Here is a 27,270-nt window from a genome sequence, read left to right as displayed (position 1 = left end):
CTCACACTGCAGAGCAGCCCAAGCGCAGTCGCTGCTTACTGCGCAGTTAGCAGAACGCGTTATTTACAGCACATTCTCTGCTCCTCCTGCTTGCCGTTCTCATATGCCCTAGTTACACTCTCGAGAAAATCAAATTAAATAAAAACTGTCAGCTTTGCAAACAAAATCAACTTTTGCTTTCAAATCAATGAACCTACATAAAACCCTCAACAGCGTTCAAAAACTCAAAGACCAAGTTCGCAGAAATCGCAACGATGCGTATGCGCAACATGTCGTGTGTAATCCGTGTGTGTGCGTGAGCTTTTCAAGTGGATTTCTGGGGCGTAAAATCAACAGACACTCTAGTGTCGAGCAACAATTGCTTTTGATAGTCACAAACTTGTTTGCTTTCGTTATTTGCAGTCTAATAAATTATTTGGGGCACTATTCAAATAGTTCAAACGAGATTCCTTGGCTTTATGCTATTAGGCAGCAGCAAATGCTCGAAGCTCACAAAGAGTGCAGTAAAACCTGATAAATACAAAGCGCAGCACGAGGCGTATGCATAAGTTGTCGCCTCAGGCGCTTCTCAGGCTAATTGCTTGTGAAATGGTTTCCCGTACTCTATTTTTTGCGGGCTGTATGTAAATGGCGTGCAGAGTTCAACCGAGTTCTTCATCTTGTATATGTACCTATATGTACGGCCAAAAAGTATTAATTGAGTTTCAGTCCGTCAGCATGAAATTGTATTATGAAAAACTTGTAACACGGTGTTCAATTTGTACGTGGCTGGCACCACAATCCGTCAAGTTCGGGATCTTGCGTGCGATGGCCTTGCAGGAGTTGAAGGCCAGCCGCGCTGCTCCAGCTATTTATGTGATTGACTTGGCCTTTAGGCGCTTAATTTTTGAGTAGTCGCACATGTCGCACGTCCCACCTCTCCCCAAGACTTGCAATTGTTCATACCAAGCCCCAGTCAGAGTTCGTGCTCGGCGTGGACCTTCACCCAGCTGTCAGGGTTTGTTGTTGTTGTTCCATTTATGGGGGAGTATCTTCTACCTAAATAATCTGGCCGCCCTGTTTAATTTAAGGTTTACGTTAGACAGGTATTTCAGAAAGATTTATTTACACAGACGTCACTAAAAAATGATTTGCGATAAGTAAATCGATTCTTTTGAACATTCACTGAAAATGAATTCTTGTGGAGACTACTCGATTCTAGATCCTCTTAACCCTGCAAACATAACTTCATAAATATTCAGAGCGTAATAACATATGGGTACATGATATATGTTTATGATATGGGTACGGATATCTAGTACTTACAATACATTAAAAACATTAAAATTCAATAAACTGGCATGAGCTATTTAACAATGTGATAAACCTATACAATATGATAGACCTGTCATATATGAGGTTACCCGGTCTAGAACATATTTATTTGTGTGTTTATTTTATTTGTTATATATATATATATATTTATGTGTGTAAATAAAGTACAGGGAAATCCCAATAGTTCAAAGAGGCATTCATTTTCAAAGAATGACATAGTTTTATGATTTGTCAAGATTAACTTATTAGACATTAATAAGTTATTATTTCTAACGTTTCTGATTAAAGAATAAATATAAATAAATATTGTTATTATTATTATTATTATTATTATTATTGTTATTATTAATATTATTATTATTATTATTATTATTATTATTATTATTATTATTATTATTAGTATTATTATTATTATTAGTATTATTATTATTATTATTATTATTATTATTATTATTATTATTATTAGTATTATTATTATTATTAGTATTATTATTATTATTATTATTATTATTATTATTATTATTATTATTAACTTATTTTTTTTATTTTCATTACTAAGGATAGAAGTTATGTTCTGTTTCTGCGTGATATGAATATGAATAACTGCCAACAGACTGAAAAAATAATTTCGCTTTGCATTAGTGCAGATATATATGCACATATGTACATATATGTGTATGCCCTAAAAAATATTTGTTTGAGTGAATGCAGTTTTCGAGCTACAGCAATTGGTATTCAAAAATAAGTCTTGTCTTAGTAAAGTTCAGTGTGGCCGTGGATGTGCATACATATGTATGTGTGTCTGTGAGTACGGATATACATATGTATATAAAATAAGCATAAACGGATACTCTTGATAAGAGTATTTTGATAAGAAACTTTTTGGAACTGCAAATGATTAATTAGTTCAAGATGATAACGATCCACTGTGAGTCCATTGTAATTGCTCATTTGAAATATTAAATCAAATGTTGAATGTTATCATCTTCCTTATCATCTCCTATCTTCGATTCAGAGCAGTATCTTGTAAGCTGTGTATATGATTATATGCAGGAGAAGATTCCGAGCTGTTTATCTGCATAACTTATGAAATTATTATTTATGTTTGAAGTCTTGTGCTTATATTAAAGACTATTTCATATATATGTATGTATATGTACACCGTCATATAGGCACTGTAATAGAGCTTTGTGATATATATTGTAAATAATTTACATATATATTATGTGTGAAAGCGAGACGTCCGTAGATAAATACAGTCAAATAATTATATGCCAAATTTATGGGCTCGAGCTGTAAGAGTGAAGTCTACGACGCATTTAAATCACGCCTTCCATTCTATGTTCTTTTTAGACTCACGGCCATATATCGTAGATATGAGCATTAATAGTGAAGACGATAGGTTCGAGACTGATAAGAGAATATTGATATAGAAATAAGTTGAAGCATTTCGACTGCTTAGTCAGACTTGAGGCGTCGCCTTCGAAAGTCGCGTCGAGGTGCGGAATAGATGTTAGTAAACAGCGGAGCACAGGTGTCTGTGTGTGCCTGTCTGTGATCGTGTGTGTGTGCGAGGAATGCGGACAATATGCTCGGCTCTCGATATCTTATCGTCGTGATTTGCGCGGTTGCTTGCGCGAATGCTCAGATCGTACCGCTATCGAACTATTGCCGTCATGTGCACAACTGGTGCACCTGTGAACCGCAGGCGAATCTCGTTCGCATCTACTGCCGGGACGAGTACGCCATGATCTTGCAGATCGCGGACACCGGCTACAATATAGCCATGAGCTATTACGCCAGTGGGGATGTACACTGGCTGCCGCGCCTCAATATCAGCCAGGTGGCGCAGTTTGAGTTCGACGCCTATAACTATTGGTCGGACACGTTCTTCGGAGAGCTCTTGAATACGCTGGGCGTGGAGCAGGTGCTGAGCATACAGTTTCGCGACCGCAGCGTCCAAGCAGAAATCCAGTTGAATGCCGATGAAGATGCCCTCGTATTGGATATGGACTCGCAAGATGCAGCTGGCCAAAATGCGAGCACCTGGCTATTCAGTGAGGTGCCCATGCTGGAGTCCTTCAAGTACGAGAGCCATCAGCATGTGCTCAGTGAGTCCATATTCCATGCCTTCCATAACCTGACCACATTGGAGCTGCGCCTGTCCGTGCATCACCTGCCATCGCGTCTGTTCTCCAGCATCGCGCACAGCCTGCATACTCTCTCGATATCGAATCCCTACAGGCTGCTCCTTCAGCCTGGCGTGCTGCAAGAGCTGCGCCAGCTGCGTAATCTGACTTTGCAGCTTGCCCGCTCACCCGATAATCGATCCAGGCGGCGGCTGTCGCCCTTGTTCATCTCCATGCCGCAGTTGGAGGAGCTGCACCTGTCGCGAGCCACCAGCTACGTGAATGCAACAATGCTTCGCGGCAGCTACAACCTGCGCCTCATTGGCATCAACAGGAACCCGGATCTCAGCGAGCTGCCCAGTGAACTCTTTCACGATCAAGGCAATCTTACCGTACTCGACTTATCCCGCAACGGCTTGGCCAAGCTTCCGATGGATCTTTTAAACGGGCTGGCCAAGCTGCAGCGGTTGGACTTATCGAATAACAGGCTGGCCAACTTATCAAGGTGGGTGCTCCTCACGAAAGAGCTGAAAAGCTAAGAATGAATCATGCCAACCAAGCTACTCGATAAAAGTTATTGACATGAGCTGCAACTTCTGTCTAAGAAGTATACTTCTGACATAGGGCAATGGCAAAATATATACCATAGAAACATAGAGATGTACATTTCATCCCATTCCATTATACATATCATCATCAGTATACCACTGACCGAAGATTATACATATAGATAGAGCCATATTCAATTTAAATTAAGTACCTAGATATAATTATTAATTATTAATGAGTAATATTAATAATACAAAAATAGTAATAAACATAATACAGCTTTTCATACATTTGTTTGTAATAATAAGAAATATATATAAATATCTCTAATGAAATATACTCATTATGTTATACAAATCGTTATTTTAGCTAAAATCAAATAGTTACTTTAGTAGGTAATATATACTAATTAGCTAATAATTGTAGGAAAATGATTTTTTTTTTAATCTGTAGAAACATTATTTGTTTTAAATTGATGTTTTTCATTTTATAATCCTATACTTGGTATTTATAATAGTGAATATTAAAATAAGTAAAAATGCCATAGTCGGGCTTAGCCGACGGAAGAATACTTATTTACTGCACAAAAGATTATGATTATTGGTTTGATCGTTTACAGTAAAAAGGTCAGTCGTTTCTGAGCTCCAGATGGAAAACATAGCATGATACAGATGCCGCTAATAGATTTAAAACAGAGGAGGTCAACAGCTACTTAATTTGAATGTTTTCCGAATCCCCAATGTTCGTATACATAACATAATTTTTACATATATATTTACCATGTATAGTACTTTCCGAATTAGCGTTCTCTTTGGAAGGGGCTTGTATCATATTGCAAAACTTGTGAATGAGAGTAAATTTTTATACACATTCACGAAAGTGAATTACTATATTGGTTTTGTGCAATGTCCGTCTTGTCCGCCTGTCCGTATGAACGCAATTTTTTCGGCGCTAATGAAGCTAGTGTATATCTCCCACTTATAAAGTGTTACAATTTTCCCGATCCGCCCACTAGCAACGCTGCACTTCGGAAAATTATAAAAAAATAGTTAATTAACTTAAGCAATTCAATAATAATACAATAGTTGCGAAGTAAAAATATCTCGGTATAGAAAATATAAGAATAATTAAGGTTGAGAATTTACTTCAGCAATTCAATAGCAATTTGAGGACTATGATTAAGGTGTAAATATTTACGATGGTGTGGTTCCCTAACCGTAGTAACTCCAATTGTTCCACAGTGAGTTGTTCACGTCGCTGACATCGCTATCCACGCTGATGCTCAATCAGAACCCGCTGACCTCGCTGGACTCGAGAACCTTCGGGAATGTGCGCAGTCTCAATCTTTTGGACATGCGCGGCACTCAGTTCTACGGAATCAAGCTGTGGATGCCCTTCGAGGCGCTGGTGTGCACCAATGACGACGTCTGTCAGTACAAGTCGGCGGACTGGGAGTGCGATCGGCAGTGCATCTGCTGGGTGCAGCGGCACACGCGGCAGCTCTTAGTGGACTGTCGTGGAGCGCAGCTGACGGAGCTGCCAGTGCTGCCGCAAACAACGCTGGTACAGACAACACTCAAGTTGAGGAACAACAGCATCAGCCACCTGCCGGATGCCAACGGCACTGTGGGCTATGCGAATGTAACCAAACTTAGCTTGGCCGACAACCAGCTGAGCAGCCTAAATGCAGTCCAGCAGCTGCCGAGTAACCTGAGTTTGCTGGATGTCCGCGGCAACAGGATCACTGTCTTCGATCAGGATTTCATCAACTATATGACCAACAGCACCATGAACCTGGCCCTCGGAGGCAATCCGCTGAGCTGTGACTGCTCGGCCCTTCCGCTGCTCGGCTTTGTGCGCGCGCAGCCGCAACGCATCCAGGACATGGGGGACATCTACTGCAGCGAGTGGCCGGATAGGCCCTTCCAGCAGTTGGACGTCGGTGAGCTGTGTCCCTCGTATGTGCTGCTGGTCGGCTGCATCTTGGGTGGCCTGGTCATCGTCATCTGCCTGTTCAGCGTGGTGTATCTCATCTACCAGCAGGAGCTCAAGATATGGCTCTACAATCACAACCTCTGCCTCTGGTTCGTGTCCGAGGAGGAGCTGGACAAGGACAAGACCTACGATGCCTTCATCTCCTATTCGCACAAGGACGAGCAACTGATTGGCGAGCTGCTGCCCAAGCTGGAGACCGGCCTGCACGCCTATCGCGTCTGCCTCCATGGCCGGGATTGGCTGGTCGGCGACTGCATTCCCGAGCAGATAGTGCGCACCGTCAACGACTCGAAGCGCGTGATTATCGTGCTCTCGCAGCACTTCATCAACTCGGTGTGGGCGCGTATGGAGTTTCGCATCGCCTACCAGGCGACGCTGCAGGACAAGCGTAAGCGCATCATAATCATCCTGTACAAGGAGCTGGAGCACTTCGAAGGCATCGACAGCGAGCTGCGCGCCTACCTCAAGCTCAACACTTATCTCAAATGGGGCGATCCCCTGTTCTGGAGCAAGCTGCGCTATGCCATGCCCCACAATCGGCGCGTGCTCAAGGGGCAGAAGAAGCACGCGGGTCCGCTCATCTGACACACTCTCAGCATGCATTAGGCTAAGCCCATTTAAGAGACTTAAACACATTTAATCCTAGTGTAGCCCGTAACTCCTTCTAAGTTATCTAACAATACTCGCCTAAATACATGAACAGCACAGCTACATATGTAATTATTTGACATGTTATTTGCATGCCATGAATATTTAAATTATCTTTTTGAGTTTGCGGGGAAGCGATTTGAAATCGTTGATATTCACAGTCTTTTAATAATTGAATATAATTATACATATACATATATATTATACGAAGGCGCCTCTATTACCAACAATATTGATGTATAATGGAAAGTATTTGCAATAAAAGCCTATTGAAACCTTCCATACAATATTCCATTTTAGTCCATGTTATTGTTCGTGACTCAGAAGAGATTTAATTAAATTCCGGCTCATAAATTCAGTGTCACATATTTTATATTTAATTTTGAAAGCTGACAGCATGCCAGCAAGCCAGCAGCCAGCCAGCTAGAGAATTGGCTGACATGCAATACATTTTAAAATTCATTGCAGAAATTTATATTTTTATACTCATTCACGAAATTGAAATGAGTATATTGGGTTTGTGCAATGACCGTCTTGCTGTCCGTCCGTCTGTCCGTATGAACGAAATTATATTTCGGCGTTAATGAAGCTAGAACTTGAAATTCGGAACACATACTCGTGTACATATATCTCCGATTTATAAAGTAATAAATTTTTCGGAAAATGCACTTTCCGATATGCCAGAAATCATATTAGTTCATGAGTTAGAAAGCTGAGATTTGGAATGTAGATCCGCATCGACCACCCAAGATCATGTGCTATGGCGGATATATCGACGCCCGTTGGGGCGTGGCAAATCGTATATCCTAGAGTTTTAAAGCTAGAACGTTATATTATTAAATTTTGCATGTGAATTAATATTATTATTCTATAAAGATTAATGAAAGAACTATATGTCTACGCCCAATAGAGGCGTGGCAAATCGAAGATTTGAAGATATAGTGATTTTTTAAATTCTGCTATATTTTGGAAATTATTGATGCTAGAGACCTCAAATTTTGTATATGTATTTACCTGGGTTGACCAAAAAGCTTCGACGGAAAGAGCTAGAATTTCGATAGTTTAGCTAATTCTAATTCTATTTCTAAAAATAATTTTTACGCATATCAAAAAGCACCATGTAATTTTAACATTTTTTGAGTTTAAGTATCCAATTTTGAATGAGTATTCCGTATTATATAACGCCGGACTGCAACGTTCGTATTTGTTATTATTTAGTTGGATAATCTGCATCCGGAAAGAGTCAACTGGAATACAAATTACTTCTCAAATGTTTCGTCATAATTGTTATACTGATAAAACAGGAAAGCCTACGAAATAAAAGGGCCCTTAGCCTTTACTTTAAGCTTAGATGCCCTACGTTATTCTTTTCCACATCTGCTTACTTTGCTAACTGATATACTGGAATGAAATATTTCCATTTTAGCGTTTAAACAGAATGTGACTAGAACTGCTATATGCGACACATATCAAAACTATATATAATCACAACTTCAATCGAAGCGCTCTGTTATACTGTCATGCTTGATTAATTGACTAAACTGTTATATCTGAACCAATGTTCAAAATTAACAACTATCAATATTGTCATCGAACTTAACCGCCTTTCATTCAATAAACTTGCCTAAATATTTATTCATAATGAACATGCTGAAGAGACGAGCGTAGCGCCTATTGCCCAGTGCCTAATTATCCACTTCAGTTAGTGCGGTTGTCCTTCAAAGAGCCCAAGGCAAGTGGCAGGCAATTTTCAGCCAGTCAGTGATTATATAGAACCAAGCCAAGCGATGACAAAAATAAACAAGTAAGAAGACTCTAGTCGAGACTGCTCGACTAGGAGATACCCTGAACCCTCCAAGCTGATATTCTTATCATTCTGCACTTCTTTTATGCACGCACACATACATACACATGCATCCACCCTCACGCGCCCGCGCTCTGCTAACTGCGCAGTAAGCAGCGACTGCGCTTGGGCTGCGCTGCAGTGTGGGCAATAGTATGAGAATTTATTTGATGAATAACTTTTTTTGTAGACATGCAATCTTAATGAAATTTTCAGAGCGTAATCATATGGTCAAAATGTGTGTACATTCTAAAGCACAAGTCTCTAGTACTTGAAATACGTTTTTTACAAATTGGGGGCGAAGGGGACGTGGTATCCGAAATCTGTTGATTACAAAATGTTTGTATTCATCATATATATATACACAGTAAATCTGAAGTCTCTATGTTTAATAGTATTCCCATGAGGCTCAAAAAACAAAATCAATTTTTCGATTATTCTCGATAAAAAAGTTATCGGATGAGTTATCGAAAAAATAAAGCAAACTCGTACTGCGTATGGTATACACGAGTATGCACAAAAAATTTCAGCTCTCTAGCTCTTATATCTTCTGAGATCTCGGCGTTCATACGGACAGACGGACGGACGGACGGACGGACGGACAGACGGACAGGGCTATATCGACTCAGCTCATCGTGCTGATCAAGAATATATATACTTTGTGGGGTCTGCGATGATTCCTTCTGCCTGTTACATACTTTTACACAAAAACATTATACCCTGATTTCCCATTTTCAATGGGTTCAGGGTATAAAAAACCGTTTGACCAAGTTTCGCTGTCAGCCCTTTTGGCCACAAGTGCTTGGCCTTTCGGGGAACAGAGCGTCAAGGCAAGCGCGTCTATGTGTGTATCTTAAGTGGGTCTTGAAGATTCATTGGGGGCTCTTAAAAGTGCCATAAAGCAAGTGCAAATGCAAATGGGGCGTAGACAACTCCTCTAGTTAATATTTAATATCCGAATAAAAGTTTCATTTTATACGATGCTTAAATTTCATTTCAAGTAAACAATTCCATATGGAGCTATGTAAATACTTCACATGAAATATGCTTAACATTTTTAACCTTTTGCTATTCCTATTCCAATTATATCTACATAAACAGATGCGATTTGTTTCACATTAACCCAAGTTCAGCGGCTTATGGCCAGCAAATGAAAATTGATTGCTGGACTCACACCTCGCACATTCCGCGCGCAATCAATTCAGCTCATTTTTCATTCATACATATATATATATATATATATATATATATATATATATATATATATATATATATATATATATATATACAGTGCCAATATCTTTTCAGTTATCACAAACATCTGTTTGCAGCTGCTCTCCATTTATCATAACTTTCGAGAACATCTCCATAATGGAAGTTAGAGAGAAGCTCGACTAGCAGATACCGCTTCCTGGAGTTGATTTTTCCCATCTGCCATTAGTTAGTGCACTTTGCGCCATTTTGATTTGGAATAATACGTGGAAGCGGGAAAATTATTAATACTAATGTATTTATAATTATTCGGTCGTCTATAATTCTATGACTATACTAAAATATTCTATAACTAAAACATATTACTTTAATTTAACTAACTGTCCATAAATAAATCTAATTTATTCTCATATTACATTTCAATTGATATTGGGAAATATATAATATATATATATATATATATATATATATATATATATATATATATATATATATATATATATATATATATATGTACATATGTATGTATGTATATGCAATATGCTGATAAGGGTTAAGAGCGAGTATAACTGGTCGAAAGCAGCACAGCCAGCGGTCGTACGTGACCCATCCGAACGTATACTATTTGCAAGACTGTTGCCCCAAACAGTTGGCAATAAACTACAGAGCCACAAGTATGCAGCACACACTGCAAAGCTTGGATGTCTAACACACAAGAGATTTAAGGTTATATATACCACGTGCATAAGAAGGGGCTGGAGCCTCGTCCCCATTAATAAATGTTACACATAAAAGGCATCGACAGCGCGGCAATTGCGAAATTCAACTAGCCACGTATAAAATATCTGTTCCGCTCATATTCATATATCATATAAAAATATGCATTTGGTATATGTAGATACATATGTGCGTATCATATTTAGTTGGTTTAGTTCAGTATCAAATTCTTTGTTATGTCAATTTCTCGAAGAGTTCAGGGTAGCTCGAAGTAGAGCATTGCTTACTCGTATTTCTGTTTTGTAAAGTTATTAGCCAAAATAAATTAAAACTATGTAAACAATATATTATATTTATTTTTACTCAATTTATAAACATTTTTAATCTGATCCATTTCCAAGCATTAAAACAATATAAAATTTATTTCTTTCTTGATGACGCAGTCATGAGCACTTCTATTGATAATTTTATTTGTAGGGATTGTCTGGGTTAAGCAAAATAGTACATCTGTTGAGGGGTCAGGCTTTGGTTTCTCAGTGCCCATTATAAAACCTGTTAAAATATTCTTTTTTTTTTTTATCTATTCTATTCTATCTTTGAACTAGTCATTATTGAAGTGTGCTTTTTTAGTGATCTTAATGGAGCTAATACGGAATGCTGACAACTCAAAGCTCAAATCAGTAGTACATCAGGTCAAAAACCAATTGAGAGCCAAATAAAACAGAATATGATATTAAATAATTGAATGCATTGCATAGATTATAAGACTTAAAAAAAAAAGTAAGAAAGCTGTAGTCGAGACTGCTCGACTATCAGATCCCCTGAACCCTTCGAGAAACTGATATTTCATCATAATAATCATGATAGCTCTTTGCTTCTTTCTGCTTACACAAGAAATGCACACACTCACAGACACTTATACGCACGCACATACATACTTGGGTTGTAGTGTGGGCTTCATATGGGAACTTAATTGTTTAATAAATTTTCTTGTGAATGTACCTTCTTCTCGTGGATGTACTTCTTCACTTTCCGATTATGATCATAACATGGTTATGTATGCATTTGCCAAAGCAGAAGTCTCTAGTATTTGCAATACGCCTTTTACAGAATTATGGATGACGGGGTGGATATAGGGGTGAGGGATAAATTTTAACAAAAATTGAAATTGTATAAAATAATGCATCTTAATATATATTTTACATTTTGAGACGCTATCTTTAAAGATGTAGGAGATATAACTTTATAACTGTTTTTGGAGAAGTTTTTATTGATAAAAAAATAACGAGATGAGTTATAGTTTCTTAGTGATAAGCTCGATATCCGCGCGATATATACGAACATTATAAAAAAAGTTCTCTAAAAAAAAAGTCTCTAGCTCTTATATCTTCTAAGATCGATCGTACAAACATACGGACAGATGGACGCACGGATGGACGGAAAGGGCTATATCGACTTAGCTCGTCATTGTGATCAAGAATATATATACTTTGTGGGGTCTGCCACGCCTCCTTCTGCCTGTTACATACATTTAAAAAAACCAGTTTAATGGGTACAGGGTATAAAAACAAAATATTGCGTTTGTTATTTATGAAAATAAGATTTTCTTCTTAATAATTTTATGAATGCTTGCGCTGGTCTACGTTAATCGGGATTCAGTCGAGTCAACGCACTATATCATTGAAAATGAATATTTCAAATTAAGCTTGCTCTAAATAATAAGGTATGGCTTTGTCGTCAACGTCTATAAATAGCCGTTAAATGGGACTCCAGTTTGTTTTGTCAGAGCTCTAATGTCTCAGGTAGCCTAATTAGCCAACCAACACATCTACTAACATATCTATACATATTTATTGGACCACTTATAGCATATATAGTATACAAACTGATTGACAAGAGAATACTGAAAAAGCACGCCACTCAATCGAATCACGGCACAGAAGTCACAAGTCATTCAATTTGTGGAAGGGGCTTCAGCTCCTGTCAACTGTCATATGCTGTGGCTGGTCAGAATGATGAATGAACTGGCTCACAGCGTGAACTAAATCAAAAATTTGAACAGGATTCTGCTGATTGCTGCACTTTCTCATCTCTTTTAATCCCCGCCTGCTGTCGAGGGTCATTGGATCACGCATTTGTCTCTGCCTGAACAACAAATCGCAGAGTTTCTTATTTCTTTCAAAATAAAACAAAGTAAGAAAATCAATCGCCATACATACACACTCACTGATGTGTGCGGCACATTAATCAAAAACTCATTTTGGCCGACCAAGGTCCTGGGCAGAGCCTTCTGGTCGCTGAGGAGCTGAGTGTGATTAGTTGTTCGTTAACCCCGCTGCAGTTCAGTTCAGTTTAGTTTTGGTTCGGTTCGTTGCTTTTGGTTCGACGCGTTTGGGTCTCGATTTTAGTCTTTGGCTTCCGGTTTAAATACTGAATACTCGTGCAAATTGCATCCAATTATTCATATTAAAGGCAACGCATTTAATACTCTTGACTCTTTAGAAGCACAATAGGTGTATTAGTGTATTGTATTGTCTGAAAAGTCGTAAAGATTACTTTTAAAATGGGAATATCTTTGTATAAAACATGAATATATATTTGTTGAATATAACATTAACAGAATATATGTACATATATTTCAATTTCAATTTGAATATCATAGTTTGAAGTGGATTTTTGGGCTGGTTCAAGTAAATCTTGAATATCATTGGGACTTAGTATATATAAAGATAGTGGGAATAGTTTATTTGAAAGTTATAATCAGTCGATTTTTGTATGTTATAATATATTTTATATTTCAAATTAGTTGAATTCAAATAGGAAATTGGATCACGCATGTGTCTCTGTCTGAATAAATCGCAGAAGCTACTTATATAACAATAGAGTATTATGCGATCGGTACCAATGTGCGTTAGGTTTCTCGGTTCTCGGTTCAACCTATTAAATTTTGCGACGTGAATTTATGTAGCGGCTGTCGTTGGCTCTTGCTGCGGTTCGGTTGCTCAATCGAGGTTCGACGCAATCAATTAATTTCGAAATTCAATATGCTACCTCTACTCCTTTGGCATTAGATTGATTTAAGTCTAAGAAAAAATCCATTGTAATACATCAAACACAAACAGGCGCTCATTCATTATTGAAACCTCGATTATAGTTACACGTGAAAAGTAAACAACAATTGCGTCAGTTGCCGAGAAGGGCAGTCAAGCGGCAAATCATCGGCAAAGAAAGATGGACAGAGTGCTAAAGCTGAATGCTCGAGATCTTTTGGTATGTGCCTCCCCTACTACTTCACATTGGCGTACAGTAAAATAAAACACAACTAAGATTTTAATCCAATTACAAGTCCAGATATAAACAAATGTTCATTTATATTAATTATTTTTGTATATGTGGGTTTCTTCTTCTGTATTTTCTTCTTAATTGTATCTGCACATTAAAAAAAAATTTTTTTTTTCTATTTATAGCTTGTAAGGTTCTCTTCATTCACATTATTCATGGTCCAAACGTTTTATGAGGTTTATGAAGAAAGGCAACAATTTTCGCCAACGGTTGTTTACTTTGTACTTGAATAGCTAGTTCAAAATAATTTAAATATCCAATCACTATTATATATTTAGTTTTCAGGATTTGCCCCAAATGCTTTCTTATAAACGGAAACGTTTGATTGCATCAAAATTAAAAAACTTTTTTTTATTATTTTCAATATGTTCGTTATTTCGGCTGTGAATTACGTAAAGTCTGACAGTGCATATGGAGTATGTATGTATGTATGTATATATATATATATATATATATATATATACATATATGAATTCATTAAACTTAAACGAATAATTACAAATAAAACACAACATACAGCAAATGAATGAAAACAGAGCGTGGGTTACAGCTTTATCCTATAACTATTGAAGATAAGATATTCTTAGTTAACTTTTGGTTTAGCTCGTCCACGTCCCAACTTCTTAGCGCGTAGCTTGGACATATGGGACATAACCATAAAGGTGCCGGGCAGGGCGAGCAGGAGCAAATAGACCTTTAGGAAAAGCACCATGTCAAATGTCCAATTCCACTTGTTGGGCATATCGACACAAAAGCGTTTCGTTTCCTCAATGTAGGGTATGCTGCGCAGCAGTATAACTCCCTCACAGACTAAGCCCATGGGATAAAGCGGTATCCAGATGGTATAGCGCAGCCAAGTAAGCAGACCATTGTCCCTCTTAACCAGCTGACTGACATAATAGGGATAGCTACGGATAAGAATCAAATGATTCAATCATCAGCATACATATACACATATATTGTAATGGCATTTACCGCACTATCTCTACAAGCGACCATATAACAAAGACGTAGAACACCACCGGCTTGGCATGCATACGCGGCTCCATTTCGATCATTAGGAAGAGCACAAAGTTTCTTCCAGAGATTTGAAAGAAGGGCATCAAGGGGCTGCCCTTTGTGTAGCCAAACAGGGGGTGCATTACCTCCAAGTACTGCATGAGCTGCACAAATTTGAACGATGTTCCCACATATTCGTACGTATGCTTCATGCTCTCCGACCCGTCGCGTATGTAGAGCACACCTATTATAAGCAATATGTGCAAATACCCTACAAACATTGCCAGGTTGTAGATGATCAAGTAAACTTTCTTCGCATGCTCTGTGGAGGAGGAAAAAGAATAAATAGGCGACGCTGATTAAATCACTCCTTTCTCACCTTTCACATAACCGATTTCCTGCTTCTGCAGTTTGTTATACTCTTCCATATAGTCCTCTCGCACATCTCGTGCCCCCTCACTAAGGTCCCCATCGTCCTCCGTCCGCCAGCGATCAAAGTCAATGCGAAGCCAGTGCGGCTTTTGAGGCGTTGCAATGAGTCGCTGCCACCAGGCCGGCTCTGCTTTTCGTATATGCAACTCGATTTTATGGTCGGTGACTGAAAAGGTCGCCGTCTCATCATCGATGGGCAGAAAAAAACGCATCTGGAATTTATAAGCATTCCGACCACGTGCTCCATGCCCGTTTGCAGCAAACGAGAGTGTTGAACTGGTAAACTCTGCAACGACGCCCTTAATACAAACAAAAGCATCAGGAGCCGGTTAGATTTGCTCGGCTAAAAAATATTTTACATTATTGATTTTTCTCAGTGACCCACCTGCGCATCTTTGAGGTCCACCTTGAGCAGCAGCTGACTTTTTGTTTGTGACCAATACACAAATGGACTTAATTCAGTTGGGGCCATTGAATTTGCATTCGACATGGGCGACATAATTTTTGTTCGTATTTTTAACTTCTGTCGGCGAATCAACTAGGCGCATGGTACGCAGCTCATACTTGCAGCTTAAAAACTAAATGGAAGCTGTACATCTCTTAATTGTTCAAATTCATTTTCCCTCTTGCTCTAGTAACACATTGCTTTTAGAAATTTATACTCCGCGTCTTAACACTTTTATTAAATAAACTTTTCCCTAAGTAAAATTAGTGTTCAAACACATCACAATTGAGATCCTTGGAAAATTGCCAGCCCTTACGATAGTTGTAAGCGTGTATCGATTACGTAAAAGCAACCCTGGTTGGAGGCACTATCAAGCTAACTGCTACAGCACGCATAGCATTCAACTTGAACTTTTGATATGCGCGCCAACATTTAAATTTAACTTCAAAACTAATTTCTATAACCCATTGCCACATGTTATTAAAATTAGTTGTGAAATTAAATTTAAATGCAATTAGTAGACAAAACAGATGCGCTGGGTGCTCGTAGACTACGTCAGAGCCACAAGCATTTCGTCACCGTCACCGTTTTTGAACAAAACAATGGAGCATACGTGTTATAGGTCAACTTTATTAACTATATTTAATTTTTGCTAAACTCTTTCTCTCTTATTAACATTCTTTTACTTCGCAGCTTGAACGCACAGATTTCGATATATTTTATGCACAAATAAAAACGAAGCAACAAAGATCACGAGCAAAATGTTACGTTTTCTCAAGAACCGTTAGAAATGGCCTAGACAACACCGCCCATCGCCCCCATCTACATATCTAATCTTCCGTATATGTACATATGTGTTTGTGTGCGTACCTATGTATGTTTGTATGTGTGTGTGCTCGCTCACAGTAATGACGTCATGCTTTCAATATAGCTCGTTCATCAGTTAAACATGTATTAAGGTAAGTACAAAATATGAATATTTAAACTTAATAATCCGGATAAACATCGTAGCAATTGCAAAGTTCTCAATGCATTTCGTTCAATAGATTTATTTCCTATTCGAGTCCACTTAATATATGTACATATTTGTACCGTCTTTTGAAATAAATTTACTAGCTATCCATCCGATTTGTACATTATATTTATTACATGAAAACATTTTATTTATTATCGAATGCGCCAAATAATTCGACGTCGCTAGTTAATTGAATGGCTTAACAAACTGATTCATTTCTTAGTTGAGGTAAGGAGCTGCACACCAGTTTCACTCATCTCTGGTTCCTTTGGTGTTTCGATTTACATCGTTTCTCGATGTCAGCCAGATTTTCTCTAATTTAATAGATTCAATTATATGTGCTCGATCCCATCGTCAGCTCTGCCGACAAAATAAAAAAATCGTGGCAGATATAAGTAGCTGTCTAGTATTTGAAGAGAATTACATTAGGACTACTTCCGCTTCGCTTTTAATTTCTTCTGTTTGTTGTCGTTGGCAGCTGGCAATGGCTAAGGTCAAGTAAACAAATGGCTTTAGCAGGACAGGTGGCAGGAACATTGTTTAGAAGCTGCCATTGTTACACACCCAACACACATACATTCGTGCATACACAAGTGCATGTATGCATGTATGTATGTGTGATTGCGTGCTCACATGACTCCAATTATAATTGTCGGCCAGAGCAGAGCAGAGCGGTAAATGAAATAAAAGTTACACTATACGTAATATCCTGATACATTCACAATGCAATATCAATGTATCTATAATATATGTACATATGTCCTTATCTATGAAAACATATATGTACCTACTTACATACATATATAATACATGCTTTTGTTCTGATTCCAATTTGGTTCGCTGACCACTTGCCATTTTAGGACTCCCTTATAAATAATCTAGAATAAAAGAGTAAATAATCTGTCACGGATCAAACTTTATTTCTGTTCAGACATTTATATATTTATTTTATTGAATAGGGCATCTTACAGTCAGAAATGCTTTTTATGTTGCATATTTTTTAGTATGTTTCATAATTATATTTTAACAACAAATATAACATTTCCATGTTTTCCGCTTGTGAGTGCGTCGCTTTTTTATTTGTGCTACCCACTACATATTTTCTAAATTGGGCATATTGGTTGAGTGCGAATACATGGGGCACGAATGCACCAAATCATCCACCATACGGAAATTTCAACTGTTATTAGAGTTTATATATTATACTAATAGAAGAAACAAATCAGGGCTTTATATTATTATTAAATAATAATTTTGAAGATCTACCATCAGAAAAAAAGATTAGAAGACCCAAATTACTAAAATCATATGGATTTTAGATGCTCTATAAAAGTATATTGCAAGCATATGAAGGAACTAGCATTAAGGAGCACAGGGTATCTGGCAGGCTTTACATGGCACTAAGCAAGATTTTCACTTGTTTTTTCGTTGTTATTCGAATTTGGGAAATGTCTTGCGCACGTGTTGGTGAAACTAATACAAACGCACACATACACACACACACACGCAGAGAGACACAGCTGGCAGACAGTCGCGTCGGGCATTAATATTAACGTTAAGGCAACAACAACAACAAGAAAAACAAAAGACTCATCAAACATGCAGAGTTTAGTACGCAAACACACAAGCTCACACACACACACACATACAACCACAGCGTATATAGGGAGACAGTCAGTCTGTGTATGTGTGTTAGAGCGGGACAGCTTGATGGCTTGGCCATTTTGTTTTGCTGTTGTGACTTTTCCGGTGCGTTTCGCAGTCGCTAGCTGGCTTTTCCGCCGCGTCGCTTTTCAGTTGGCAGCGAGCGTTTTCTTCGATCAAAACTGCGACCGCTTCTGCTGTTCATTTCCACTCTGAGTTCGATTTTGCGGTTTCTGGCTTCTGTTCGTGTGTGCGCGGTGTGAGTGGAGCGTGTGGTGCGTGTGGTGCGTGTGGGGCAGCCATGGCTCTTGTGGCGCACCGCATGATGCTGTCGGCGCGCACTCGCCGCACCCATCAGCAGGTGGCGCGCAATAAGGTGGGCGTCTTGCTGGTGCCCAGCGTGGCCGACTACTACAGCAGAGAAACGGAACAGCCGCAGCAGCAGCAACAGCAGCCACAACAGCAGCCACAACAGCAGCTGCAGAAGCAGCAGCCTCTAGCCACGCCCACCCAGCTGGAGCTGAAGACCGGCAATGACAGCAGCGATGCGAAAGTAAGTGCAACACGTTGCAGTCGCAAATGTGGCTCAAATGCAATCTTGTTGGGAGAACAAGGGGAAGAAGAGCTCTGAGCGTTTGCCAACATTTTCTGCATTTCAACTAAAGTTGATTTTAACCATACAATAAAAAAGAAGAGTCAAAAGGATGTGCATGACTTGTTAATACTCTGGTTCATGCGAAAATGCTGAAAACAAAGCAGCTTTCCGTAGTCGGGAAATATAAATGTTTGTCTTAATGGCCTGAATATTGACTAAAAGGAAAGAAATTGACTAGAAATTAGAGAAGAGTGTTTACATGAATATTTTTGATATCCTTTCTGTATTATACATTTTCAATTAAATATTTCATACTTTATCATCTGCCTTATGATTGTACGCAAACATCATCTCTCCCTCTAACTTCCTAAAATGATCGCAGCATCACTTTAACAGATTTTCGAAAATTTATATATAAGAAAAGTATTAGATCAATTAAAAGTATCGTTGAATTGTAAAAGGGGGCTTACGGAATTATATTAAACAAGTTCAGTGACGAAATGCGCTTGTTCAGCTATTTAATAGAACACCGTCTTATGTATATGTAGTTTATAGGAATGAACCACCCTCTAAAGATATTCCGATCTTCGCACAGCTCTCTATTGTCACTATATATATATGCACATGCCTATATTGAATTACACACTGTTTATACCATATAAACATATACAAATTTAAGTTTACGAAATTTAATATGCCCGTTTTGCACGTTGGCCGAACGATAACATAACACCCAACCATGAGAATGTTTATCTAGTTCTCTTTTTTTCGCTTCTCGCTTGTCCCTTAAGTTTTTTCTCTTCACTTTTGGCTGGCGCCAACTTTATGCGGCTCATTGTGCCTAGACTCAAGTTGCTTTTGTATATCTTGTGATATTTGTTGTTGTTGTTTTTCCTCCATTTCCATATCTCTCCCATATTGTGTTGGTGCTGGTCGGGACTCTGCTTGGCTTGGGGTAGTTTTGTTTATTTTCAGAACAAATCTTTAAGTAAAATAGAAGTTAGCTGAAAAGAATCTTGGCAAACATATATATATATATATATATATATATATATATATATATATATATATATATATATATACATATATATATATATATATATATATGCAGGCATTGTATTATTAGAATATCTAATTAACATGATAAAAATATAATTATTTTAAGTAAATTTTATTTTATACACAAAGATCATATACATAGAATCCCCAGTTTCATAAGATGTTTAGATTATTACTGATTTTCTCATACGAGTCCCATATATTTATATTCGTGCATAATCAAGTATTTGCAAACTTGTTTATTCTACTCAAGCTTCTCATAGATTACAGTATATACCTATGTATGTACATATACATTTAAGTACGGAATATTTGTTTATTTGAGCCCAACGCGCACATATTCTTTGAACTTTAACCATATATATTATTATTATCATATTATATATTGTTGGGTACATAAAAATGTATCGTTTATTTTGTTGTTGTTGTTCAATTGCATTTGTCAAAGTGTCTGATTGACCAATTGAATTATTGATGTGGGCAGTTCGTGCGGGGCTGGCGATAAGCATTGAGGCAATCCAATGTGATTCGATTTCAGTTGCGTTCCGAGCCACCTCCCTGTTGATTACGCCGGCCCAACTTTCTGTTATTGTCCCAAATGGAATTTTTAATGGACGCAGCGTTTAATAGGAAAGGTGTCGCCATTTGTTTTGGTCTCCCAACTGCATGGCAATGAAAACGAATCATAATTTATTCAATCGAATGTAAGCGCAGACTGAGCTGATACGGAGTTTACTAATCAATAGAGGCACTCTACATACAGAGAAAGTCGGTTTCCTTATATAGTGCAACACGTTGCCTAAGTGACAATGGACATCAGCCAATAAAATAGGAATATGTTTAACTATTTGTGTCTATTTGACGGGACTCCAGCGAAACATTTCAGCCTATTGACAAATTATATTGTTATACGTTGAGATATTCAGGCTAATTGACTGAAAGGTCAATATATTTTTAGATGGAAAATAACTTATAAATAAGTTCCAATACTAGTTACAATAAAAGATACCCAGGAATATAATTTTACCAATAACTTTAGTTGGAATTTATTTTATTCTTATACCCTGAACCCATTGAAACTGAGAAATCAGAGTATAATGGTTTTGTTAAAATGTATCTAACAGGCAGAAGGAGGCGTGGCAGAGCTGGAGACTTAAAATTTGTTCAATAATGTTCGTATATATAGCGCAGTTTTGCTTTAAAAATCGATAATTTATTATTTTATTTTATTTATCTTTTTATTTTGTTATCAGCAATCCATTCATACCTGCTCCATCGCCAAATTTTAAATGTAGATCTATTTTGTGTATTTATTATTTGATTTTTAAACTTACCTCACCTGTCACCATTAAATTTGGAAAAGGCGTATTTCAATTGCTAGAGACTTGGCTTTAGCGAATGCATATACATATATCTATATTATAATTATCTTCTGAACGTTTCATGAAGTTAGTCCGCCCACAAGAAAAGTTATTAGTTTCCCATAGCAAGGCCACACTGCAGCCAATGCTAGTTTATGCCTGTGTGTGTGTGTGTGTGTGGTATTATACATGTGCAGGGGATCTCGTAGTCGAGCAGTCTCGACTTGAGCTTTCGAGTTGTTTATTATAATAGAAATAATTATAAATGAATGAATATATAATAAAAAATAATAGAAATAATAATAGAAGAAAGTTTTAAGGCACTTCAATAATTATTAAATTATTAGGGTAGTGTAACGTCTGGCATAGTTTTTCCTGCTCAACTTGAATTTATCCATATTTTAATAAATTTGTTTAGTCTATGCGTGAGCTATTGACCCAGAGCAAGAACATTTACACACACCAAAATATATTAGCCGGGACAGTTACCAAAAAGCTTTCGCGAAAGCTCACAGAGTTCACAAGGAAAAGAGCGAACCACAAGGAGCTTTCGAGTATAAGAGCTTTAATATAGAAGTCTGCATTCATATCAATCGGCAGTATGATTTCTAGGCTTACTATATCGGATCTCGTCTAATGAAAAGTGATAAATGAAGTTAAGTTAATGGCATTTGGAACGGAATTGCTTTTGTTTATGGCAAACGTTGATCGTGTTCTATTTGTTGATATATGTATATATACATTTATATATATCAATAATATCAATTGTTTGTTTTGCCTGGAAATTGTGCTGAGTTAAGTTGCAGCAACTGCCGTTCGAAATGTTTCGAGTTCAGTTTCACTCCACCAATAGCAGCGACAACTGGCTGGACGGAATCGAACAAGCTGGCCAATTCATCGTCAGACCTGCAGATAAAACGCCTCGTCATCATGGACAACAGCAAGGAGCAGCAGCTGGCCGGCCAGGAGGTCAACAAGATCATCACCCAAGCGGCACTGGAGCACGAGAAGAAGAAGCAGCAGCGGTTTATGCAAGCCCAGACCCAGAACGTAGATCCCAGCAAAGTCGCAGAAAACAACAAAAAGACCAATCAGAATCCGTCTTAAATACTTTAGAAGGAGTACATTACCTACTTGGCCTGTCTATATATATATATGAGTATATATGAATACATATATAGCATATGTCAATAAAATCGAAAAATAAACGCAGTTCGATAAGTAATCTCTATAGGGCTGGAAACGATGAATATAGTATGCTTTGCTTTTCATATCTAGCAATTCTAGTCTCGCATTCAATCAGTATGCATTCTGGGGATAGTCTTGGAAAAATCCTTTATTGTGACGTTGATCTGATGGGACCACTGGGTGCCAATGTGGTCGTCGATGGAAGGGACGCGGTGCAATCGACTGTGTTGACTGCTGAAGAGCGAGGGGACGTTGAGATTGACTCGATTGTGAGGCAGGCGCACGAGGAGTACGAGGAATTCGCATGTAGGCATGGCATCGCAGAGATGCCAAGGCGACTTGTAACCACGACATGGCCGTCAGATGAACCTGCCAAACACGACTTGGATGACCTACAGCAGTTGATGCCCAACAATGATCTCAAAAATCTGGCTTACTTGCCTTTATGAATGGGCTGCCTTTGAGGAAGGTCATGTGCATGCAACAGGGACATGAATTATTGAGAAAGGCCCATAAGAACTGACGCACTTGAGATCCACAAGCTCAAGAGCAAAACGACATGTCAAAGACATAAAATCCAGCTGTCAAAAACTAATTTGAAGCCCAATAAATAATTAACTACTGAAAGGAACTGTTTAGAGCGTGTTGCCGAAGCAAAAATACTCTACAAATATTTGGGAAGGCATTCAAAGTTTCCTTCTTAATATACATTATTGAAAACTAGAGACATATGTATATGGCTATTTTCTGAAATATCCTTCAGATCCATTGTAATCCACTGGAGCCATATAATTAAAAATGCGATGATTATGAAGGCGCATGAATAGTTGAGTCCTTTATGCATACTATAGCTGTAGCAGGACCAATTGTCATAATTTATGCATCTCGATTCAGCCAGCGATTTGTTCCTTTCTAAAACTTTAATTAAGTTTAACTTATCTTTGCGTTACACATGAGACAAACACCTCTCACTCTCTGTCGCTCGCTGTCTCTCCCTTGCGCTCTCGCAGAATAATCTCAAATATGCAAATGAACTTGGCGCTGGGCACTTCGAATGCGGCTTTACGCCCACACTCTCACGCACAAACACACACTCCTTTACAAACATGCATTTCGGTCATGTTTACAATGTCAGCTAGGATAACATGCGCACACACATACACACAAACGCAGACACAGACACAGACACACACCTACACTTACCAAAAGCGCGCTCAGTGCAGTTGAAGCTTTTAAAGAGAGAGTCGGCCTTTGCAATGTCGGGAAATTAGGGCAGAGCACCAACAGCTGTTCGTCAAACTGAAAAAGAGAGTGGGAGAGAACTTGAGAGAGCGCACGCATGCAACGCCCACTCACACATAAGCACACCCTTAGACGCAGCTGGCTGAGTGAGCGTGCATGAGCTTTTAACGAGTCGGTCGTTACCTGCCATCGCTACGTCTATAAGTATGTGTGTGCTTGTGACATGTAAACAAAGCGCGAGCTCTACTGCTGCTGCTGCTGCTGCTGCATTGCAGAACGACTGCTCAGCGACCGAGCGACCCACTTCGTGTAAAGGCTTTCAATTTCGTTCAACCTACGACGAAGGCTACGAATGGCGAATGGCGAATTCTCGGCTTCGCTTTCAATTTCGTATTCGTAATTCGTTGCTGGCCGTTGGACGGCTCAGTCGTGTTTTTGTTGTAGCACCTCGCGCGTGTCTCGCGTTGTCGCCGTCGTCGTCGTCCCCGTCGTCGGCGTCGGGACTAGTAGCAGCAGCAGTAGCAGGACTTAGCACAAGGAGTGTTGTTCCGGGGCTGGGTCCGCGTTCTCGCCAGCCGCGTAGTGTTGCCCAACAACAAATAATTACAAAAAAATATAAGAAAAAACAACAATAAATTTCTATACATTTTTCTACTCGTATGCAATAATAAATGAGAAAAATTTGTAAACGCAATTAAAAGTTGTTCAATTCAGTGCAATTCCAAGTGCAATTCGCCAATCCGTAATTAAGTTTTAATGCCTTAGATATGTAGAGTATGGTGTATTAAATTACAAGTAACAACAAATAATATTAAAAAGAAGATATGGAAACATCGCCTTATAAAAACAACAACGAAGCTCGTTAATAATTCACATGGCTGCCGATGCGAATCCTTTGAATAATAATGCTTCAATGACCGTGCAAAAGTATGTGCAACACGAATCCCAACACACATCCGCATATAAATTAATATTTTTTAGTTTCACAACGATAACAATAACAAAGAAAGTACAAATTGCCTGCAATTTTATCAGATCGTCCGCCAGGACATTGACTCTGCAACGATAATCAACGATATTCAATCAATATCAATATATTTACATATATCATATTTTGATATGTGTATGATGTGTTCATTTTAGGTCCAGGAAATGGCTGGAAAAGCTGTGTAGCAAAATTGTAATTACAATAGAAATACATTTGTAAAAATATATGTATGAATATGAATAATAAATTAAATATAAATGTTATAAAAAATAATTATGAATTAAATAATAATTATGAATTAAAATAATGCTTATAATAAAATCGATCAATTATTAATTAAATCTATCAAAATAACAATAATTTGATATAAATATATGTAAATATAAGCAATACAAAATTGATATAAAGTTAATGAAATTTAAATTAAAAATAATTGAAAATAAATATAACCAATTATCAAGGAAATTATATAATATTTATATCAACAAATACAATATTTATATAATAACACAATAATTAAATGAAGCACTCAATTTTTAGTAGCTCTAGGAATCTATTCTCCTTCTCCTTCTCCTTTTATGCATTTGCGGCATGGGCTAAAAACGAAAGTCCGATATCTTTATTATCGATATTATTGAAATCGATAACTAGATTATTTCGTACTGGATCCACGCATGCTATAGAATTCTTGTTCACATGTAAACAAAGTGATATCAATGTGGCTTAATCAAGGCGTCCTTTGGCCCTGATCAAAGTACTAAAACAAAAACAACAACAAAAACAAAAAACAAATTTATAAATAGAAATATTAGCTAATAATATAAAAATAATGAAACAAAGACATACATAAATAAAAAAATCAACTGCCATCGGAAAGCATGCAAAATAAACAAAGAAGAAAATATACATATATACGCTTTTACAGTATATGTACATACATATAGAATGGCGGCAAATTCTGCCACATGTCAACAACAACAACAATAGCAACACGAACACCAACAGCAATAGCAGTAACAACAACCACAACAGCCAACCAAACATCAAAAGTTTCAACAAGACAGCGTGAAAAATGATAATGACAGCCGCAACTGTGGCAAACAGCCGCAGCCCAATGCGAAAGTGAATATGTACATATGTATATATGTATGTATACATATATACATATACATATATTGTGGGGTTACATGAACATGGAGCATATAGTGCTCAGATCTGCTTAGAGTGTTTCGGCTGGGTGGAGTACAGTTAATTACCCACACATTGCATTGATTTTGATTTGTTTACTCTGCATTAATTGCCAATTACGGGCCACCTTTGAACAGCCCGCACATTGCGTATACGTAATGCGAGAGCCCCACTCGAGGTGGGCTGGCTAGCTCCCTCATTTACAAGCAATTACGCTAATTTCAGCCACTTGATTATGGGTTGGTCCCAAAGAGGAGAACAACAAATGCAAATGCCAAATTTTTGTTTGTCCCAAGTTTTCTTCAAACTTTCACGCGAAGCTTCTGCTGGGAAAATTCCCATTGAGAGCAACTTTGAGCTCAGTTTGTTTGTTTGTTTTTTGGTTCTTTCGGTTGTTTATCATCACATGTTTCACCTGCACGCCCCTAGTCCAAGCCACCCTCCTGTCTCTTCTGCAAAGTGTTGAGCCATTCCGCAGTGTGTGAATGTGTCTGTCTGACACCACCTGACTCACCTTTGGCCTTTTTGGCAGCCTGGAGAACTTTAAGCGCGCTTGCCAACATGGCACGAGTGATATAATAGCATGTAAATATAATTTGACTAAGTGAGACATTGGCAGAATCCACAGTGTGTTGTCCGCTATGGTCATCTGAATCTCCAAGGTATTCTTAACTGCAAGTAATGAAATTTCGTCCAAAAATAACGTCGAAAACTGAAGATAGTTGATATAATAAAATGGGAATAACGTTTTTGAGCATAGTAATGTTGATTTTGCATTTTTTGTATAATTCTATTAATTTAATGGTTGATCGAACATTATTGTATATCATATATGGAATTCTCTAGCATTGCATTCCGCGTCTCTTTTAAAACGGCACTTTATAGAACCGTCTATTATCGGTATCATATTTTATTGAGAGCCACCGTGGTTAATGCTTATATAAATATTATTCACATTTCTCTTTGGTTTTGTATACATTTTTCGATTTATTTCGATTTTTGGTTTAGCGGGATACAAATGCAGTAAGTCAACTCGTTTAGATTACTACTTGGATCCTTATCTGGTGGTAGAGGAAGCTGAGGGTTTTTCTAAGATACATGCATATTTTAAGCGAACTGTGTACGACATTCCCTATTATTATATTGTATTCCCTATAAACTGCTATTTACTCAAAGTTTTGACCATACAAGTGGAATACATTGCTTACATGTAGTCAGAGATCCGAGTTTATCAATGGGCATCGCGTAGAACCGATATTCTCTTTTCCTTTCGTGAGCGAGTATACAAAGTTGTTGCTATTGAAATTATTTTGAGAAGTTTTCAGCAAAAACTAGACCAGAATTTGACCTTGTCGCACGCGTATT

The 27,270-nt window shown here is 37.8% G+C and overlaps 3 protein-coding genes and 1 long non-coding RNA gene across 4 annotated transcripts in view; 3 read left to right on the top strand and 1 right to left on the bottom strand.

Moving 5' to 3' along the window:
* The window catches only part of LOC149091958 (uncharacterized), a 150,378-nt gene that overhangs the window by 2,471 nt on the left and 120,637 nt on the right, over positions 1-27,270 (top strand). The window lies entirely within an intron of this gene.
* Positions 2,747-6,768, top strand: Tehao (tehao). The gene is made up of 2 exons (XM_030387682.2): positions 2,747-3,948; positions 5,234-6,768. Exons 1-2 carry the CDS (start codon positions 2,903-2,905, stop codon positions 6,570-6,572), a joined length of 2,385 nt encoding a protein of 794 aa, XP_030243542.1. The 5' UTR covers positions 2,747-2,902; the 3' UTR covers positions 6,573-6,768.
* On the bottom strand, positions 14,255-15,844 carry Hacd2 (3-hydroxyacyl-CoA dehydratase 2). The gene is made up of 4 exons (XM_030387681.2): positions 15,566-15,844; positions 15,128-15,479; positions 14,725-15,070; positions 14,255-14,657 (listed from the first exon to the last, which is right to left on the bottom strand). Exons 1-4 carry the CDS (start codon positions 15,677-15,679, stop codon positions 14,333-14,335), a joined length of 1,137 nt encoding a protein of 378 aa, XP_030243541.1. The 5' UTR covers positions 15,680-15,844; the 3' UTR covers positions 14,255-14,332.
* On the top strand, positions 18,055-18,961 carry LOC149091961 (uncharacterized). The gene has a single exon (XM_089258381.1). The coding sequence runs from the start codon at positions 18,586-18,588 to the stop codon at positions 18,913-18,915; it is 330 nt and encodes a 109-aa protein (XP_089114507.1). The 5' UTR covers positions 18,055-18,585; the 3' UTR covers positions 18,916-18,961.

The sequence above is a fragment of the Drosophila navojoa genome, chromosome 3 (assembly GCF_054131105.1).
Source record: "Drosophila navojoa isolate 15081-1374.11 chromosome 3, UAZ_NAV_1.0, whole genome shotgun sequence".
In the NCBI taxonomy this organism is placed as follows: Eukaryota; Metazoa; Arthropoda; class Insecta; order Diptera; family Drosophilidae; genus Drosophila; species Drosophila navojoa.
Note: the sequence above shows the minus strand (reverse complement) of the source record. Positions and strands in the feature narration are given on the sequence as shown.

Excerpts from the sequence above, each read along its gene's own strand:
- Tehao (XM_030387682.2), top strand. The coding sequence starts at position 2,903 with ATGCTCGGCTCTCGATATCTTATCGTCGTGATTTGCGCGGTTGCTTGC. Across the intron at positions 3,949-5,233 it reads AGGCTGGCCAACTTATCAAG|TGAGTTGTTCACGTCGCTGA; the intron begins GTGGGTGCTCCT and ends ATTGTTCCACAG.
- Hacd2 (XM_030387681.2), bottom strand. The coding sequence starts at position 15,679 with ATGTCGCCCATGTCGAATGCAAATTCAATGGCCCCAACTGAATTAAGT. Across the intron at positions 15,480-15,565 it reads TGGACCTCAAAGATGCGCAG|GGCGTCGTTGCAGAGTTTAC; the intron begins GTGGGTCACTGA and ends GTTTGTATTAAG. Across the intron at positions 15,071-15,127 it reads GGAAATCGGTTATGTGAAAG|AGCATGCGAAGAAAGTTTAC; the intron begins GTGAGAAAGGAG and ends CCTCCTCCACAG.
- LOC149091961 (XM_089258381.1), top strand. The coding sequence starts at position 18,586 with ATGGCTCTTGTGGCGCACCGCATGATGCTGTCGGCGCGCACTCGCCGC.